The sequence below is a fragment of the Thermobia domestica genome, chromosome 5 (assembly GCF_964235325.1).
Source record: "Thermobia domestica chromosome 5, izTheDome1.hap1.1, whole genome shotgun sequence".
NCBI lineage: Eukaryota > Metazoa > Arthropoda > Insecta > Zygentoma > Lepismatidae > Thermobia > Thermobia domestica.
In genome coordinates, this window is record NC_137458.1 from 39,104,197 (window position 1) to 39,126,807 (window position 22,611).

A 22,611-nucleotide genomic window follows, 5' to 3' on the forward strand; every position below is an offset into this window, starting at 1 on the left:
AGAATATTTTAATTTCAGATTTTAGAGGGGAATTTTGGAAAAATTATATGTTTTGTTTCTATTATTTCCCTCTTGTTGGCTATATCGTAACAAACGTACCAGTATCTGGAAGTCTCGTCTTTGCTCTACACAACCCACTATAGAAAGTTTCAATACGATAATTAGGGGAAGTACAGTTGAGGTTTACAGTGGACCTTGTTCTCTAATTGGAAAGATAACTGTGATTTTTTTAAAGGTAGAATGAGATATTTTTTATTGACATGCTTACTTTATTAGATATCGTCACAATATTTGTAGGATATATTAGAGGGATACCAAAGCTTATTTTAAGATAGTTTGTGTGTGTCTGATAGTAGTGTTGCTAGCTACAAAAAATTTTAATTCCAGATTTTAGGGGCAAATTTTGCAAAATATTCTCTTTTTTATTTCTATTATTTCCTTCTTGTTGGCTACATTCAAACAAATGTACCAGTGTCTAACAGCCTCATCCTTAGCCTACACAGCGCACCATAAAAAGTTTTACTAGAATAATTAGGGGAAGTACAGTTGAGGTTTATAATAAACCATGTTCTGGAAATGGTAAGAAAATGTTGAATTTCTGAGGTAGAATGAGATTTTTTTTAAATTTCATGCTTATTTTGTTATATATCGCCATGATACTTGTAGGATATATTCTTGGAGCACTACGGTTTATTTTCAGATAGTTTTCGTCTGTCTGATGGCAGCGTTTCCAGCCAAAACAATTAATTCCCGCTATTAGGTGAAAAATTCGGAAAATTTCCCTTTTCCCCTCTATTATTACCCTTTTACTGACTAGATTGAAACAAACGTACCACTACCTGAAAGCTTCCTCTTTGCCCTACAGAACACATCATAAAAAGTTTCAATAGGATAATTAGAGAAGCTGTACCCCGGCATATTTGATTTTTGCTTCTGAGGTGTAAAAAGTGTCAAAATTTCATGTGTATGACAGAATTTTTTCTTTTCCTCTTTGAATGGAAGCCAGCGACTTCAGGATTTCACTGTACCTTGTCAACACACCAAAGATTTGTTTAGGTGACTTGAATCCATATAGCAGCAGTGGTGCTAGAAAAACAATTTTTTGAATTTCGGTTAGGGAATTTTTTGTAAATTTTCACCCCTACATTTCTCTCAATAATTTCCCACCCGTTGACAACACTGCAATACAACTTACACCAAAAAATAGCCACATCCATTTTCTTAAAAGCAAGGCCTTAACCATATCAATCGAATTAATAGTTTTTGAGCAATAAGTCACTAACTAGAAATGTAGGAAAACGCCAAAAATGACCTGGGATCGAAAGGAATAATCACACAATTTTGCTCGTATAGGTACAAAGAAACAAACGATTTGTAAGTTACGAGGGCTTCGACTCAAGTTCTATTGATTATTTCAATAATCTGCAACATAAATCAATAAATAATAGTTGCCAGAAAAAAAACAGACTTTTGAAAAAAACATGAAAAAGAACGATGTTTTTTATTGAAAAAAAACTTCACAGAAAAAAAACCGTTTTTTTACAACACTAATTTTAATATCATAACTGTTTTAGTCTTAGACATAGTGACAGGTCATACAGTTAAGCGTACAAAACCAGTTTGTATTCGAATTCACCATACGGGGCCTACACCTGGCATTTCCATAGGAGGGAATATAAGCTACACATCCTCTGTTCTGATCTTCTTTCAGCGGAAGGATGACTACTAAGCTATGTGATATAGTCGCGGCGTTGTTTGTTATATTCTCCGATCCTGTATGGACACTTCGCGGAATCCCATATTTCAGTGCTACAACGCGCGTCCCAACACATTAACGTGCTGTACTTGGTATGAGCTTTCTACTCTGCCTGCAAGGCAACCGTACCTAAGCTGTACCGAGAAGTGTTGTATATGGTAGGACAACGCTCCATTGTCAATCGGATTCCAGTAACAACCATTGTCTAGCTACATCAAGATCTACAGCAAACGTAAGATGCCATACTCCAGGTCCCCATTCACCATCTGTACAAAAGAATACCTCCACGGTTTTGTTGCCACTCGGTGTAGTTGCAGATGCTTATGCGCTTACTAGGTAAATATTTATGTTTCTTAACACCCTATAGAACATGGTGTATTAGGCATATCTCTCAATGTTTATTATAGGATTATTGGCTAGATTTGCATACCAATATTTATTTTTTTAATAATTTGAGATTTATATATTATTTTTTATCGTACATATTATTTTTTACAAACACATTTTGTATATTAGTTTTTGTTTGCATAATGAAAGGGGATGACTGAATTTGGTGATAAATTTATATATGTTAAATTTATTAATTTAATTATTATCATTGTGAATAATTTCAAATATCGTTAATATCTATTGACAGTACTAAATTTTTCTTTTCGTCGACTTTGGATACAGCAAAATTTTCCTATACACAGAAGATGCATTTCCGTATGAAAAAAGATTCAGAAAATGCTGAGGAAAACCACACAAGTTGTGGATAGCAGCGTATCTATCCACAAATGAAGAAAAATATATTATTAGAGGAAATTTCAGTTTATTTTTTCTAAAATAGTAAGGGATATAAAGAAAATCAAAATCCAGAATTGGTTTGAAACGATGGTTTATATGTCGTACTGGGCGATATCGAGACGGTGAGATCCTTTGTATTCCTAGCTCTCGAATTTCTCGTGGCTTTCTGTGAAAACACAAGAAACGAAAGGTGCGAAATAAAATATACTTGGCCGTTTTTAGCACTCTCTACGAGCTACGCGTCTAAGATCCCCGCCACCCGCTTCTAACCTAGAATTTTGGTTTTCTATCTCTTGTTCGGTTCGAACGATTCTAAAAGGGCTATTCCATCAAGCTTCTTTCACCCCCGTATCCAGTGAAAGCTTTCAGTCATCTATCATTATTATGTTTACTTGAAAATATATTGAAATTCTAGTAATGTTCAGTCTCACCTATGCAATTTATGTTTCATTTTATTACAAAACCACAAAGCTTATTTTGATCGATATTTGCTTGCTTTTTGTTGCACTGAGTGGGGGTGGAACCTGTTAGTTGTAACTGAAGTAAACACCATCACGTGTGTTCTCTCTCTCGTAGCAGACAGTTATTTCCAAAAGATTGAGTTAGTTATCATTTAATGTGTATCTCAGTTTGTATTTATTATTTTTACATGATGTTTGTGTAATATATCATATGTATTCATATAATAATCAATGATATTTCTATGAATTAGAAGTATTATACATGTAAACGTTCATTTACAGGCTCTGCGCAAGTGAATGTATGGGGTAGTTTAGTTTTGAATTTGGCCGTCAGAGGTCAATGACTGACAGGGACATGCGGTAGGAGCAGTTGGTCTGCTAACAGTTGTTTTCTGAGTCGCAAACAGAATTAATAGCAAACCTTAACAAAATGTAAATATAATGTATCAGATAGTAACAAAAAGCCTGAAGTTTGCTCTGCAGTGTTGTTAATCTTGATTAACAGGTCAACGTAAATTAGAGCCAGTATAAATGAAAATAGGTGCATAGTTGTGTTTCCAGACATCCTGTCGCTAGGGATGATAACCCCTTTCGTCTCTTCACCCTGTCATAAAAATTACAGGTAGCTCTATGCGAGTCTATCCTTCTCATAATTTTTGGGTGTTTGTAAATAGACTGCAGGAGGTAAAGAAAAGTTAGTTGACAGTCAATTCGAGGAGATACAACATCGCTTCCGTGTGGTAGTCTACTAGTTAAAAGTGGAGTTAGTTTAAAAGAGTAGATCTACTTAGTAAAAATGAAGTATTTGTTTAATTTCAAGCGTGTTTGTTAGTTATTGTAGTGATATTTGATTGCATATTTCCACGAAATACCTCAACGATTATCATTAAGTGATTTATTCTAGTACCAGAGAAAAACTCTTCGTAGAGATTTTAAAAAGTTTCGAGTGGTTAAAATTTTAACACATAATAGCATATGTGGACAGTTTAGTTAGCTGATGGCGTTCAGAATAGAACTGTTTGGTATTATACAGTAAACCTAAGAGACATAACCGGGATATTACTGATCTTCCAATATTATCCGAGTATAATGACAAGGGAATTTAAAAGTTCTCAACTCACAGTTAAAAACAATTAAAGATAATCTTTACAAGTCGTTAATATCAGTGGTCAGTTGCGAAAAGTTCTATGAACAATGTTATAAAAGTATTTAACGGCTGTTTAAGTTGAAACTTTAGAAATAATTCCAGAACTATGCCTTCGGAATATAGTTTATTATCATGTTTGGCAGATATAAAATAAACTTTGTGGATTCGCCAAAATATTAATTTACTTCATATTTAGTTAAGTGCAGATAGAGTATTGCTGTTTCATTTCCAAAGACAATTACTAATAGTTATCGAAGCTGATCCATTAACTGTAATTAATAGAACGGTTACCAACATTCTTATTTGTTAGCTAGTGCTTGAATCCAGCAAACAGGAGATTAAATGGTGTTATTAAAGAAGACTATGTGTTGGCTTGCCAATTGGAAGGGGCAAGTTCTGCAATGGACAGAATCGTGGTAGCCTTGTTTGGGAAGACCAAGGCCTTCGAGAGAGTAAGAAGAAATTCAGGATTATAATTTGGTGCACAAACTAATTCTTTATTAAAGTTCCCAAAATTTATTTTTTAAAAATCATTTTGTTAGTGTATTTTCAGTGAGTCTGTTCTTTAAAATTCAGTGTTTGTGAATCTGTTAAAAAAAAAAAAAAAAAAAAAAAGTTTGGTGCTTCATTAAAATTTTATCAAAACGGATTTGGATTGCACATCTGTCTACCCTGAGGAGACAACAAGGTATGTGATACATCATTTGAACATATTCCTTTCTTTTCAGGCAGCAGGACGTGCAAAACTATTAGCAGTTTATAACTTTGTCCTTATCTTTTCTGATAGCTTGTGTATGGCATGTTCGGCATTCCTTTGCAAGAAGTAAAACCACAGGAAAAGGCACTGAGATTAAAATTAAATTCGTATAATTTTGTTCAGGTTAATGAGATTAGTCAAAATTAAACTCCGTCAGAATTCTATCAGTTTAACTGTTAAATTATTTGATATTAATATGTATTTGTAAATTAGAAGTTCTATTCTTTGTTCTACCGACATTAATTTAAAACTTTGAATATTAATTAGTAATTATACTATCTCATAACTTGGGAGTACCAGCGTCCTTTCACACTGGCCCTCCACAATGGTCAGGTTGTTCCACTGGTACCATGGAATCATTACTATCTACCATTAGTTGCTTGTGTTCCAACAAGCAACACCACATTCTTTTGCGTTATCCGCATAAATTATAACTTCAGTAATCATATAATTGGCATTATTGTTCTCATATATTCATTATACATGATTTGTAGGTCGCTTGTTTAGATATTTCTAATCTTCGTCAACAGGGGACAGTCAAAATTAGTATTGTAGAAGCGTTATCCCCTACATTCCACGAAAGTTTTTTTTCTCTCTGTAGGAAGATATTTTAACGAAACTGCTGCTAATTACTGAAAATATTCTTATGATATTTGACCATGATAGGGCAATGCTGCTCAGTAGCAACACATACGACCTATTATTTATGGCAATGTTGCTTTGAAATAAACATCCTGTATTTTGTAATCAAAGTACAAAAATACTTTTAAAAGTACGAAATTATGATGAGGAAAGCATGGCTCAACCATAAAAACAAACTAAATATTTAAATGGTAATGCTATCAATGCTTGCCAATTAAAGGGTTAAATGCGTTTCAACCAATGCATATACTCAGCAAGCAATGATGGTGCTCAAACAATTCTTTTAGGATTAGGATTTTAGATCTAAGGCCATTTAGCCCGTCACGTACATGAGGGATGACGTCCCTCGGCGAGCACACTATCCGGGGAAAGGGAAGGAAGAAAGAATTGGGAAAGGAAGGAAGCGGCCTGGGACCTATGTTAGGTACCTCCCCGGCATTTGCCTAGTGTAAATCAGGAAAAACCAGGAAAACCTCATTCAGGATGACTGGCCTGAAAAAGCTTTTATACTTTTTCGACTGAGTGCCCCCACAGGGAATCCAACCCGGGATCGCTCGCACCGAAGGCGAGAGCGTTAGCGACTACGCTAGGTGGGGCCACAAACAATTATTTTGTCTACCACTATTAGCATGATACTTCAACATCAACACCTCGCCTTTCGACGTAATAAATATCTGGCCACTGACAACGATAATTGGAACTATTTGTTACATTTTGCTATAAGCAAAACTTTACACAATATATATATAATTACTTTTCCTTCACGAAAATAGTTTTGTGAGCGTATGAATTTTCTGATAACGTCAATTTTCTAACCTGTTCCGAATTAGGTGAGCATTCCGAATTTTAAGAACATTTTTAGCGTTCCTTACGTCTAAGAGAGACTCATTATATCGCGGGACGCCAAATTATCCAAAATACTTACAGAATATGCAACATAAATTCTTAGTGACAGTTGTAAATTTTGACTGACAATGTGTTCCTATGATTATCGAGATATCAATATGGCTCTAACGTTAAAAATGTTCATGCTGCCAGCAGTCCACCAATTTATGTTGCTCTTTGATTGGTTGAATGGTTCGTAATTCCTGTTCAACTATCCACCAATAATCTGACGAGTTTTCTATTTCGTGTGTGTGTTTCTTTTTATTTTTGCAATTTTCATTCACGAATATTTGTATTTCCGTCTGCTATCCTTAATAACATGTTCAATACACAAACTTGTTTTTGAGGAACTGGCGATCTGCACATGTTTGGTACGTGTGTCCCACTTTAGACTTACCAAAAGGTTGCCCACTTTAGGCTTACCAAAAGGTTGCAACCCAAGAAGAAGACCTGCCATCTGTTGTTCCTATGTACAGTAATAGAGTCAAGCGCTACAAGTGAAGAAATTCGTAACGACTATAGAAGTACACTGATGGAGGTTGTTAAGTGACCGCAACTACTTATCGATAATACGATATGGAAAACGTTATTGGATGTAGTTGGCTACGTAAGCTGCTCATTTTCTTTCAATTCTTTTTATGAATTTTTGAGAAATGTATCAATATTTCCTTGCGCTGATAAGCAAAGGTGTATTTTTACTCAAGCACTACTTTCACTACAAATTAATTGATTTATTTTTTTCTTAGCATGGATTATCCACAAAGTACTGACTAGGTATGCAATAATTGCAAATTTGGAGTCAAGCGATCGACCTTTATTGATTATTCATAGAATTTGTTAGTACATCAATATTGTTCTCGTGAACGAATACGATATGCAAATAGTTGAATATGGCATATCAGCGAAAAGCATAATGGTTTTGAAAAAATGTGTTCGCAGAAAAAAAAAGAAAGAAAAGAAAAGGACTTCACCCTATTTCTAATGCTGAAAATTATATTTTCCATTGTTTACAATGAGAATTCGCGCCCAAGAATGTTTTTCAGCATATTTGGGATGCAAAGACATTCCAATTTTCGGTGATTATTCCTCAATAATGTGTCCGATCCGGACGTACAACCCCTTACGACACTACGCACACTCTCGAATTACCATGTCAAATTTGGTTAAAACCGGTTCAGGCATTTCGGAGAAGTATCCAGACAAACGAACGCCTAAGTAAAGAGAAGCTTCGCTCCAATAAGTGATTTAATAACTGTTTTCAGACATTTTCTGATGAACTAGAAATCTGAGACTAAAATATACGACATTATAAACTAAAACTAGACTTTTGTAAATCATTATATGATATTAAAAGCTATAAACGAATACTAAATTTTACATGCTATATGTGAATATTGTCCAGCTATACTACCATGAAGAATAACCATCAGCCAGTTATACTGTGGTAAGCACTACTCTAATACTCTGCATCTTATCTTCCAGTCGTCGTTCATTGTCCTCGCTCTTCGTTGTAGGTGCGAATGAATCCGATGCTTTATGGTACCATCTTTTTAGCAATGCTCAACTTCACTTCTCGCAGGAACTCACAACGATGTTATGAATTTAAGATGCCATGTCGTCCTTCGGGTAAAATTTCCATCTACGAAGAAATGGACATCCGAAGTCCAGTGGATACACCACCCCATTTTCCTAAAAATGCAGAAAATTCTAAGCACGCGGTAATGACGTAAGTCGATGTAAAGAAAAACAGATTACAATGTAAGATTGATGGGTTACAACAACAACCAAAATCCTCTAAATTTTACTTTTTTAATTTTCTTTTTATCCATAAAAGGGAACGAGATAGGCCACCCAAACATATAGAATATGAAATGAAAAAGAAAATCAATTTGACGTTCCACGATTATGCCCTTAAGGCTAGGATTACATGCGATTAAGGCAAGTGAATGATAGACGAATTGGTGGAGTGAAAATGTGGGAGGAAACGGGAGTGCCCGAGAGACCCCACGGACCCGATATCCAAATTTATAGAATTAAATTATCCGGTCCTATACTACCATACCATTTTTTTAGTTTTGACGATTTTCAAATAAAGGGAGTAGTCCTATGCACCCTTTCCAAAATTTAGAGGGTGGGCCAATATACCCCTGCCAAAGTCAAGAAAGGTGATCTTAAGTATCCCTAGGTCATTGTAGCGAGGAACCATGTCCTCTGAACAAGGAACCCAGGTACGCACAAGTCTGATCAACTGCCGCCATATCACTCTCACAGTAAGAAACTTTCTGCTTCAGAAATTCTAGGCAGATGCATTGACCATACAGTACATGTATCATGGCTCGCACGGCCGCTGGCCTGACTTCGTGTGATTTTTAACTGATATCTACAGCCATCACTTGTATTTACTATGAACAGTGCCAGAAACTCATTCTGGGTATCAGGACAACATTGCAAGAATGATTTGGATCGGTGTGAATGTTGTCCAGCTAGAGGTGAATGCACTGGCATCTCTGGCATGTAAATTTTGGAGGGGGGGGGGCATAAAAAAAGCTATTTAAATGGTACTACGTAACCCAAGCTATGTATTATCTTTGATTCCATTTGTTACTTTCCCGGACCCCCTGAGAACTCCGAACTCTGTTATAATCGTTTCACAGCCTATTCCAAATACGGTCGTTAGTAAATAAATTAAATTAGAATAAAATATGAAATATTTTGTACTTCAAAATATTGAGGGGACGCGTCCCCCTCGTCCCCGCCGCCAGAGACGCCCATGGGTGAATGGAGCAGAGTTACCGAAAACTTTTTTAGTTTCTCTTTCCATTCATACGCTACCTCTTTTATGTATGTGAGTGAAATTATTGTCAGTTATGATTGTTTCTAAACGATAAGATAATTTTATAAGAGACCTGTATTTAGTGTAAAATCCCATCTGAGAAGACAGCTGATAAATAGAAATAAATATTGATCGAGAATTGGTGGAAAAACATAAGCAAAAAAAAAAAAAAACAAAAAAAAAACAGATGAATCCCGTTGATATCCACTGACACGATGATGTCCACCAAAAGTCACGTGACCTGGAACTCAACGAGAAACTCTTCTTCAAATAGAACATTTTACCATTCCTGAACCTCCGTCATGCCTCCTTTTATTAACAGATTGACTGATTGGATTTAGCATCCATTTTTAGACCAAGGCTACGTGAGACGTGAATCTACAGTTTAAGCTGGAATTCGAACCATCATTAATATGTTCAAATTTCAAGGATCTTCCATTGGGAATCGAACCCGGAACCCCATATTTCAAAGACGCATACACTAGACACTATACCAGTATTAGACACTAGTAGAGTGTCCGTACGTTTCATTTTGAACATAAAAAGCACCAAAACTCTCACCAATCAACTTAGGGACCCCAAAAACTATTAATTCAACACTACAATAAGCCATTTTCAATTATTTTTACATGCCACCATCCGCTCTTAGGACTACTAATGGGGGCTGAATTTGAATTTAAACGGCATCGGAAGTGTCACTGTTCGTCTCACCGATCCCGAAAACTTGGATTCGACACTAGTATCGGTCATTTCCGATCATTTTAAAATATCTCCCCTTCCTCTCCTCTAAGTTGCACCGTCAAAGTGAAATGATAAAAACTATGTCAGGTCAGAACCTCATCTATGTTGAAAATTTGATCGAGATCGGTAGTATGGTTCAAGAGTTATTAGTCACGAACATAGTGACTTTTATTTTTATATAGTGCCTATATAGGTTTCTTTGTTATTACTCTGACAATATTTCATTCTCATGTATGGTGTTGATAAGAAACATTTAATTATATTATTTCTAGTAATATATCTTTAATGATAGGAGTGCGCTAAAATAGGAAAAAAATATACCTTTACGATAATTTTTCGTAATTTCGCATGATGGTTATTTACATATAATTTGTATTAGATCTTTTATGTATATTTATCGTCAAAACCTTCGATCACATACGTGTATACGTATAATTGAAGGTCTTGATGACAAATGACTTTATAAGGATGTAGATAAAATAAATAAGAATAACACATATTGATCCATTTCGAACGAATAATAGCGAAATTCTTGTTTTGTTCCTAAGTTAACAATTCCCCCCACGTTTATCTTCCATAATAGCTTTAAAATAAGTGTGGCAAGAGAAAGGAAGTATTCTATTCGTCGAGTTTAGTGTGATAAAAAAAAAAAAAAAAAAAGGAGAGAGAAAAATCGGATATTTTGTTTGCATTTGTCATTATATTTTTGTTCTTAAACTTTTTTTTGTCCTTAATATTTTTACTCAACTGTCCTTAAATTATTTGTAATATTGAGCTAATATACATACTATAAGAATTATTTAAAACACAATATAACACAAATTTAACTAGAAAAGAGGCGTTTTACTCGTAGAAACTTGATACAAAATATTTTTACTAGTTTTGACAGGAGTGTGAGGAGGTATTAGGTGACAGGAAAATATTGTCGTGCCATGACTGTTACAAACACATATGATGAAACTTATATATACACACCCGACTATTATGAATACTGGACTGTAAGGAAAGATTGTGTTGAAGATAAAAGTATATAGATGAAAGTGTATAGAATTGCCATTATTAATGGAAGCCTTCCGAGAAGTCAGTATTGTTTAATCATAACAGAAAATGTGTACTTAGATAAGGAAATAAGATTAGAATGTAATTTCTCTTCTTTCAGTACAATAAACGACAAATATAGCTTCAAATACTCTTCAATATGTATATATTTTTGTCAATTTGCGTGAAGTCGAATACGAGAAGTGCTAAATACACAATAAAACAGTCTATTATCCGCTTCAGTAAACAGCAAAATGGACAAATAGTGCATTTCTGCTGTGTACTTCATGGGCGAATCGATGACGCCATATGTATGACCTTCTATCTTATCTGTTAACGAAAGGAAGTTTTCTAATGATCGTTTTCGTGCACAGTTAAACGATCCAAAGATATATATCTCACCAGTAAACGTTAAGTTCTGAAGTTCATTATGCACTATGAAATAAGTCTGAACTCGAAGGACTCTTGTTGAAAGGTATCTCTGTGGTGCAACCAATTTAATAATTCTTGACACGAATGACACAAGTTGCTTTATGTGAAGTGTATAAGTCTCAGATAATGTAGTAAACACAAGTCATGATAGTGTGGTATATGACTACTGTTGACAGTGAATGTGTTCTATCAAAATTGATTTGCAAGAAAAAATAGCTGGATTTTAGTGTAAATAAGTTATAAAAAAACAATTACGTTTGGGTGAAGAATAACAGTATTGGTTTCAAAGAATATTAATGTTTTATCACAGTCTACAGGAGATATTGCAGAGTATAAAATGATGAAATTAGTAAAAGGGCTGACAAAATGTAAATCAACTTAGAATTAAACGTGATGTAATACCTGGAGAGGGTTGTAATGTATAAATTAGATCATATTTGTCATGAAATTATAAAGCAAAGAATAGGAACGTTGATATGGTAACAATTTTTGTTACGCTTTCCATATGTCTAAGCTTTAGAATCTTAATCTTTCCAAATATTTAATACTTCAATAATAATATTCCAATGAAGCACACTTATTATCTTTGAGATGAAAAGTGATACACTGTAGTAGGGGGAAGTGCACAAGATTATTAACCAACATCTTCAATGGTCATCATGAGATTCTTCTATATGTGACTTACAAATTGAAAATAATATTTAAGAATCTTTCAAGTAACAATTATTTCGAAAAAAAAAAACACAACAAATTACTTCGAAGCTGAATACGGATTATTACTAAGACTTTTTTATGCACATTTCGAAAACAGTGATAGAATTAACAGAATTTTAAAAAGATAATTACTTCATCACTAATGTGGTCAATTTAGAATGCAACCGTTCTCTCTAAAGTGTTTAAGAATTCAACGTTCACTGCAAAGCCCATGTCCTACAGAAAAAAAAAGAATATTTACACACTAAAGTTTGCGGCAGTGGTAAAATGAAACTGAGAGATATAGTTTCGGTTTGCTGTTGATTTGAGAGCGAAGAACAGCGCTTCGTTACAGTCACGTATAGTATATATCCTCCGCCAATGGTGTTGACTTCTTTTGTTGTTGTTGTGCGAGTACCGAAAGTTGATAGCAATAAGTTTTTATTAAATTTATTATAGTATCAAAAGAACAATATATTGTAACTTTATATGGTTATATAATGAAAATGTTCATTAACGTAAATGGAATTATATCTATGAACAATGATAAAATCTAGTAAAGATATTTGTCCGAGAAATCAAATTCTGAAATAAAATTTCAAAAAACTATATCAGAACTATCGAATCTTTATTATTATTATTACTGAATTGATTGAAGTTCCTCTAAGAAAAATCTGAAGGTTTGTAAATCACAATGTATCATCCAAGAATATTGTCCAATTATATGATACGCAGGTCAGAAGGGAAAATACCCTCCTCGTCATCATCATCTCAATCCATAAGAATGAGGAAGCTGTTAGAAGCTTTAGAACTTCCGAGAGATGAAAGCTGCAATTGGGGAAACTTCTCGTCCTTTTGTAAAACCACATCATGCCATGGATTTAGTCATTTGGAAGCTAGCAGCACTTTAGGTGGAAAGTTGTTCTGGGCATCCATCATAGTGGCATTCTCTATTGTTCTTTTCTTACATATTGCAAGTATGACATACAAATTAATGTACAATCCAGAAGTAAATTCGCAAATTATTTATGAGTATACACCACATCCAACGCTGCCCATTGTTACGATTTGCAATCAATCTCCATTTTTCAAATCCAAGATTATAGGTAAGTTTATTATTATTATTATTATTATTATTATTATTATTATTATTATTATTATTATTATTATTATTATTATTATTATTATTATTATTATTATTATTATTATGGGAAATGTGTTTTGAACGCTGTTCGAGTTGCCACAAAACCAAAGGTTTCATGCAGAGAAAATTAGGAATTCGCCTGCTGCAAAAAAAGTTGTTTTAAGATTTTTTAAATTTTAAAAACTCTTTCTTCAATAAAAGCTTAACGAATAAAATAAAACAAATTGAACTAAATATTTTTTAAAAAAATAATTCTGGTTTCAACAAAATTACTTTTAAAAAATCTATTTATGCATGACAAAAAGAAAAGTATGAGAAAAGCGCTTACATATTCGATCACTTGATTTACATGAGCAATGAAAAATTTATAAATTGATTGGATATGAGAGGTGCTCCCCATGTTCTCATTTTTAGTCATGCATAAATAGAAAATATTAAAAGCAATTCTTGAAAACAGAATTATGTTTTAATTCTTAGTATGCTTTGCTTTATTCTGTTTCTTTTTTTAAAAAAATGCTTTGAAAAATATTTGTTTTATTTTTTAGTTCGATTTGATTTATTTTGTTTATTATTTTTAAAAAGAAAGAAAGAATTTTTATAATTTTCTTCAAAGGTAGTATGAAAATTTGTTTGGATTTGTGAATGTTAACTTCTTACACACTACATAATACAAGTATAATCAATACTAAACCTTGTTGCATACGAAAAGGCTGATATCGATATTTAAAATCAAACCAGAGATCTAATTTTAAAATATATAAATATATAGAAATATATAAAAGTAACAATGGAATATTGTATTTGACATCTAATGTACGTATGTTGCTGTGCAAAATGTCATAATTTTATGTATGACGTCGGGAAATGAGTTACACGCAAGATTTGAAGACACAGTTTAATTATACTATGCTAAAGGAAAACATAGGTTTTCCATGGAAATAGTGTTTCTGTGAATGTATCTAAATTGGAAAGTTAAAACCCATTTTTAAAAATTATTATAATGTTTTTTTAAAATATTACTTTTCTGTTTATTTGTGTCAAAAGTTGCAAATTAAATTTCGCATACTTCCATATTAACAGAGTTCAGAAATTTTGTTCACGTACGTAAACCGGATAACAATACAATATTTTAACAATTTTTGCTCTACTTTCCTCATTTTATTTTAAAATCAATTTAGTTATTACAAATATATTTATATAGATTGCATACAGAGATTTCGAGATATTGGTATATTATTACAATAATTTTAATCCCCACCTCATTCTCTTTCTATTCCTTCTACACTAAATATCTAAAACACTGAAACTAGTGTCAAAGTACTTTAAATGAGAATTATAAATACCAAATTTCATGTCTTTAACCTTACGAAAGTCCGAGATATAGACATCTTATTATAATAATTATAATTCAACCTCTTCTTTCCTTCTGGGTGAAATATATATATATATATATATATATATATATATATATATATATATATATATATATATATATATATATATATATATATATATATAACACCCTGAAACATGTGTTTATATATTTTAAATGAGAAGTCCATATACCAAATTTCATGTATCTAACCTTCACAGTTTGGGATATTTGGGATATTACTACCCCTGTTTTCTTCTTTTCTCGTCGAATTTCCAAATGTCCTTCCTTAGTACTATCATATGTTACAAGTTCTATGCACTATCCAAATTTCAAGTTTCTAGCTCAAGTGGTTTGGCTTAGGCATTGATCAGTCAGACACTCACTCACTCAGGATTCTTTTATGGAAAAATATACCGATAGAGTCAAAATAACATTTAAATTATTAGATCGTCTTTTCTTGAATTATAGCCCCCCATGTCAAAAAGCGTAGCCCTCGCTGTGGTGTTAGATTTCAAGCTAGGTTATTCAAAAGTGATATGACGAGGTTGACTTCCATTAGATTACCAAATGCAGTGGTGGATCAATCCTGGGACCGGAGGGCTAGGCATCCAAGTTTTTAGAGTCAAAATAATTTAAACTATTATTTACACATTTTGGAAGTTTATAGTAATCTCATGATATGCTGTACCTACCATACCGGTAGTTTGGATTCTGGCTTCCCCCTCCCCTCCCCCCCCCACAGTTTTCACTTTCTAGATCCGCATCTGACCAAATAATCCTTACTAAATCTATCCTAATCCCAAATCTCCTATTAAAAGTTTTCTGTAGCATTTCTTAAAAAAGATATATTATCAGGTGGTTAGCTTCAAAATAGTAATCTATATTATTATATAAAAATTACTCATTTGCCGATATCACCAACCTCCATACTACTGTAGCTAGAAATGAATATTTGACAGAATATTGCATTAGTTAGGAAAGTAATATGAAAAGATATTTTAAAGACGTATTCTAAGGAAGTAAAAGAGGAAATTATGTTTTCAAGAATATATAGTTAGTACTTGCCTGTACTTACTATCTCGCAAATTTCTGAAGTTAGGGAGATGAAACTCAACATATACATTTTTAATTAACAATAAGAGCATATGTGTTTCAGCTTCATGGAAAATTCTACTTCTAAAAAAGAAAAGTATACAATTTCTATAATAATGAAATTTTCGATAATTTATTTTTAAAATTCAGTAAGTGGAAGATGTAAAATTATGTATATAATCATCAATTAAAAATGAAGGAATACGTATTGAAGCATTTTCAAATGTTCTGCTTCAAAGGTGGAAAGGAAGCTATAACATTCAAATTTCCTGTTTTATATTTATCAAACCTTATTCTGTGCAAATAACTTCTACTTACAAAATAATAATCAAAGAAATACATGAAATAACTTGAACCATGAGCAAAAAGTAAATTTAGTATCTCAAATAAATAAATAAATAAATAAACTCACCCAGACCCGTATTTAGGTAAGATCTATTCTACGCTAGAGCACAGGGCGGCAAAATTATGGATTTTTAAAAAGATTTACAATAAAGTAATATTCAAAAAACTAGCAACCCACATAGTCCCGTGCAAGTGTGAGAAAATAAGTTAATGTGTTTAACTTGCTCTAATTACAGTAGTTAGTAATTAGCTAGCTTACCTGATTATTTTTAAAAAGTTATCCTCCCATCCCCACCCAAGGGGTGAGGATGAACTTGAACATCATAAAAACTGATACCGTTAAACTCAGCGACCTCCAAAACTATGAACATTAATATCTGTCGTTTCGATTACTTTTAATACCTCGCCCCCTCCCTGGGTTGCGGAGTATTGCCTTGAAGTTAAATTGAATTAAAACTGTCACTATTCATCTCAGCGACCCCAAAAACTATGAATTCAACTCTAATGTTGTTCGTTTCCGATTATTTTTAAAATGCCCCATGTTATTCTTATGGGAACTATGCACCTTCATATCTCAACTCAGGTATGACCTAGGGACCTGGAGCATGTTGTTTGGATCATTTCTCTGAGTGCTTTAAAACATTAAAATTTTATATTTCTATCTATTATGGCTCATCTATCACCACACCATAATTCATCATTGAGATATTTAAAATTACGTTTTAACTTTTGTAACCTATAATACCTAAACTGCTAGTCAATAAGAAAATGAAATGAAATTTTTGAGTTTTACATCCCACATTTATGCCGACTAGGCTAAAGGAGACGGTGATGATGAGAAATGAATGAAATCCTGGAATGAAGAAAGTGGGAGGAAACGGGAGAACCCCGAGGAATCCCACGCACACCGTGTTTGTCCACCACAGGTTCACTTGGCGGGAGGAGGGTTTGAACTCAGGACCCCATGTACCAGAGATGAACGCTCTACCACTGAGCCACCACGTCCATCCCCTGTTGCAAAATCACGGCTTGTTTCCTTGTTTGAGACATAAGTTTGTGTGGGGTGAGGGCGGCAAGTTATTTAGAGCACTGGGGGGCACAATATATAAATACGGGCCTGAACTCACCCCCACCCACCCACTCACCCAAACGAACGTTTTCTGAGCATGGCACTGCTGTTTCCAAACTGAAGTGAAGGATTAATTAATTCTTTCAAATTCTGAATTCGTATGTTTTAAGTCCTCCCCGTTGGTTTAGAGGCTAGCGCGGGCGCCTTTGGTACATAACGTCCAAGATTCAATTCCTGGTTAAAAAATTCCTTGAAATTTGTATTAATTACGGTAGCTTGAAGAAATGAAAATGAAAAGAAATCTTTCGGTTTAACATCCCACTATGATGGCCTTTAGGCTAAGGGAGACGGATGATTAAGATGAATTATGATAGAAGAATTGGTAGAATGAGGATGTGGGAGGAAACGAGAGTACCTCGAGAAAACTCACGGACACGATGTTGTCCACCACACATTTACTTGGCCGGGAATCGAACCAGGAATCCTACACACCAGAGGTAAGCGTTCTACCACTGACACGGTAGTTCGGATTCTACCTTAAACTGTAGATTCACGCCTCATTTAACCTAGGTGTTACAAGAGATGCTCAAACCTAATTCAATCAATATAATTATGTTTTCAATAGTAGTATTTATGAGTACCCGTAGTTTATCTGTAAAAACAATAAATTTTTACATGTTTTCCAGAGCACAATCTATCTGTAAATGCAGTAAGTCTTCTGGCTCTTTTCCTCAGTCCCTTGACTAATCATAGACCAGTACAAACCACAGACTCAGCAGTCATCATGGCTTACAAAGAATTGTTGGACAAAAATTGGACGATAAAGGATTTCATGACTAACTTGGGACCTAGGTAGGTATAAATAGAAGTTACCTTCTTTCTTTTTTTTTTTTTCTTTTTTTTCCTCACTGTAAAAACTAATTAAGTGAGAGCAGAGGAAGAGTTGGATTAACTTCGATTGAACTCCTTCATAATATCAAGTCCACATATTAGCGAATTATGTCGAACAATAGTTTAGAAGGTAAGATGTCGTCCTCTGTACATCAATCATTTGTAGTTGGCGTAGAGACTGATGAAGATAAATTTAATTTGAATTGATTTATTGATTGTAATTCTGTCGACTGTCAGTGAATTATATGAGACATGGCTATATGACATCGAAGTTATATGAGTCATGAGCTGTACACAGATGGATGATCGCCCGACACATCACTTTTCACTGGAACAAACTACAAGCATAAGAATTCCATTCCATTCCTTTCTACATGTTTTCCATAGGCCAGTAAGGACATGTTAAAGACGTTGTTTCAACTGTTCAAGTACACAGAAAATATTAGCATCAGGACCTTTTTTAGGAATACACCTAGGTAATGGAAGGGAAGGGATGACCCAGAGGTTTGTTCATGTGAATCCAGATCTGGCTCTTGATAGCTCCGTACATATGAGGTTACAAATGAATGGTTCTTTGTGGATTTTTAAACCTTTATAGCAGTGCTAGAGGACACTCAAGACGGGCCGAAGTCCTTCGTTACTGAACAGGCCCAACAACACTACTACTAACACTAATCACATTATTATTATTATTATTATTATTATTATTATTATTATTATTATTATTATTATTATTATTATGAATAATAATAATAATAATAATAATAATAATAATAATAATAATAGAAAGCCGTTTTTGTATTGTGGTTTCAGCCTGTCCCTTTTTTCCAGCGGATAAACGTGTTCGTTTGCAACTTACGATCGGTGTATCGTATCGTGTTCCATTTGACATCGGTTCGCATCAATAACGTACTAGAAATCCTAATCACCACCGCCTGTTATCATCTTGAGTTTGCAATATTTGCCTTCGTGAGGAAACAGGTTTCAGTGTATCACATTCTGGTATGTATGACCAGAGTACATAACTTTCAGGGGCTATGCAGGGAAGATCATTCTACTTCCTGTTCGACGACGTTACGAATCGTACGAGTAAGCATATTTCAATCTTTCAATATGTCCTTCCACTTGTGCTAGTTTCAATACGATAGTCGTCGAGGAATTGGATAGCTTACCTTGTTAGTTTCTGTTGAGGCATCCGAAGTTTCGATATTAATATTTTCCAGGAGCTGACACCTTTCTCCGATTTCCTTTTCTTTCGGAAACTAATCCCTCGAAAGTATCTTTTATCCTTTCTTTTTTCTTTTCCTATCAACTTCAGTATGCTTATTTACATTGCAATAGTACGTAATATTGAGGTCCTATTTTTCGTTAATAATAATAATAATAATAATAATAATAATAATAATAATAATAATAATAATAATAATAATAATAATAATAATAATGGTATTAAAATTTTTAAAGTTGCAATAAAATTAGGCAAAACTTTCATATAAGTCAGGATTTCGGAGGGTGTTTGGATCTCCAGGACACACCTCTATTACTACCAAAATTTTAAACGAAAGTGTTCCACTGAAATTTCACGTACAAAGTATTGTACTGTACGTTTTAAGGAAAATAACTGTAATAAAAATAACTGAATATCAATTAACATTTAACAAAAGAGACACTGACCAAAGCTTAAAACTTTACTTTATTTTAAATTATAATTTGTAACTGTTTCGGATATCTAGCATATCCTTCTTCAGACACGATCGAAATTAATGAAAATACAGACATATATATATAAATGGGTTTGTTAAATCAATTAACCCAAAGCCATGAATAGTCTTACTATCAATTAACAGTAAGGCATATAATAAACTAACTTTAGCATATGCAGAGGTAACTATAAAAGCTTTGCTACAAGTACCTACACAGACCATAATAAATTCAATGACCTCCGAAATACAAAGTAATGAAATAGCGTATGAGATTCAGTCTACAAAGCAATTGTTACTTAAAGAAAGGACATACACTATTTCGAGAATGAAGATAAAACGAGAAATCTTTGCGATACTCTTCGTCTCGTTTCGATTTCCATCTCCAAAGCGAGATGATAATTTGAGTTAGCCTTGTTCCGTCTTGAATACAAAATATTAACTCTCGTCACAATTTTGTTTATTTTGTTTCAGAAACGAGATAAGAAATTCCTCTTCTCGTGAGCAACACTAAACAAAACCGAAATGATCTTGCCAAATGTTACATTTCTGGTTGCAATGTTATGCCGTGAGCGATAATAAGCTCCTACTTTTTAATCTTCTATGAAATAATAATAATTATTATTAGTTTATTATTATTAATAATCCCGAAGATTTGATAGTTCAATTATCGAAACATCCGAGTATTCAAATATCTGAAGATAATAAAATGTGTGTCATCGCCGATCAATCACCACCAAAAATTCTAAAGTAAAATAAAAGTACTCGTCGTTCTTGGATCTGATTCGATTCGACTACTTTCAGATTACTGGTCGAGCGCCTTGACCACTGAACCACGATTACTACGCAGCAATTGATTCGTCTTTAGTTTGTTTACGAGTATAATACACACACCGTATTTGATTCAAAATAAAAGACTTTTGTATTTTGTTTTTTAGAAATCTGTAATGTTGATAATTTAGTGAATACAGTTTTATAATGCCCTCCGACTCCTCAATTACATATTTCTGTGTTTTGCCAATCAATCTGACTATTAACAAGCTACTGTTTTGAGCGAACAGAAAAGGCTCTTTATTTAGGCGAGCCGGAACAAGCAACACTTTAGAGTAGTAACACTTTAGTGGTTAGCGTTGTAGTTTCGTAATTCAGCAATCCGTTTTCGAGTCTCGCCTTCGCCGTTTTCAATTTTTAAAGTGTTTCATTTACAAGGCTGAGCTCTAGTTGGATGCTGCTAAATGAAAGATAATCTCCAGTGGAGAAATTCAGTGATTATGTAATTCTGAAAATAAAAGGAAAAATGAATGGAGAAAACGAGTTACAGAGTTAATTCTGTTAATGATTCTATATTTGGTATTAACCGTTAATTTTGTGCATTTTTAAATTGTCGTTTATTGACACTATATTCTCTTCTTTTCTCCTTGTGTCTCAATCTATAAGTTTGTACGAATATTAAACAAATCACGAATCCTCAATTATATTTGCAACCTAAGGGGAAATGCGCTTAATACGGATAAGTTCTCAACTCGTTTAAGTGTTATCGAATTTTGCATTTTAATATTTACAAATAATTTACTGCATAACAATATTTAGCATTTTCAAGTCAATTAACGAATAATGACAAGTTCTTCTTTCGAAGTAACTTTACGTATCAATCAGTAGCGCCGGACCTTAGGAGCTCAGGCTCTGTTAGACACCCAAATTTTTTATTAGGGACTGGGTTCTTCCCCTGAATGATCAATCCATACTTTAATTGATTTGCAGGCAGGACTACTGTTAATAGTTTTAAAACTCAGCGCAAGGCTTTGTGCTTACTTTAATAATTCATATACCGCATAATCTATCCGTATATTATTTAATATGCATATACATATAGTCATTTGAAGTAAGTTAACTTGTCTATATAATCCCTCATTTGAGTTAATTATAAGATTATTTAAGTCCCCCGACTGTTATCTTCTCATCGGCGCCTCTGGTGTCCATATATTTTTTCTGGTACTATGCTCTATGCTGTGAGTATAAGTATGCAAAGACTCCCTTTTGTCATTTCGTCAGCCAGCGTTTGGCCTCACTCCTGCACAAAAACACTCTTTTTAACATTTTGTTCTTTTAACAGGTGGGGGGCAACTTCATGCTGCTGTTCTAGCTGCTCTACCAGGCGTAATTAATCTCGGAGCGGGCGTAAGTTGGGTTACGTAACTCATGGATTTTGTACCTTAAGAAATTCTGTGGCCCACTGTACACGCCAATGCAATTGTCTTACGGTATCGAGTTTTCACTGAAGAAGGTATCAAGCAGAGAAAAATATGTAGAGGATGGAAGAGGTGTGGAAAACAGAATATCTTCAAGAAAAGAACCTGAAAATTCGTATCACACAGTTCGTCGTTAACACAAATAATCGGCAACGTCCGTGGATTCATCAAGTTGTAACGTGAATTCAGTTTGGCTGAAATGTGAAATTAACGTGTCTATAACATCACTTGATAAATTTTGATTTCGATTACACACAATATTATTTGATAAGGACACACTGGAAACCAAGTTCGCTGTATTTTCGTCCACCAAGAACTTCACTATTTTCACCAACAGTGATTTTATAAGAGTTTCAGCAGGGAGGTAAGGTTTATCAGCAAGAGCTAGATCAACTACGATACTTTAAGTGCTTTCTCGCTATTTGTCTTTCATGCGATACAAATTTTCCCTGATTTGCATGGAATCCCTGCTAAAAAATTAATCTGCAGTTTTATTTATGAAGTCAGGGTGAGTTTCTAAATGCCATCTAAGCTTGGCAAGGAAAGTAAGAGCTATTGGACAAAACTTTACCTAT

The 22,611-nt window shown here is 33.7% G+C and overlaps 1 protein-coding gene across 2 annotated transcripts in view; it reads left to right on the plus strand.

Annotated features, from left to right (window-relative positions):
• The first annotated feature begins 1,716 nt into the window (after window positions 1-1,716).
• LOC145684634 (acid-sensing ion channel 1C-like) overlaps window positions 1,717-22,611 on the plus strand; it is an 88,217-nt gene continuing 67,322 nt past the window's right edge. Inside the window, exons 1-2 of one of the 2 annotated variants that reach the window (XM_081757024.1) lie at window positions 1,717-2,092; window positions 17,883-18,048. In XM_081757024.1, the coding sequence (XP_081613150.1) occupies window positions 2,074-2,092; window positions 17,883-18,048 (185 nt within the window). In that variant the 5' untranslated portion in view covers window positions 1,717-2,073. Of the gene's footprint in view, window positions 2,093-12,891; window positions 13,278-17,882; window positions 18,049-22,611 lie in introns of those variants that run through there. The other variant, XM_081757023.1, reaches the window with a different exon arrangement.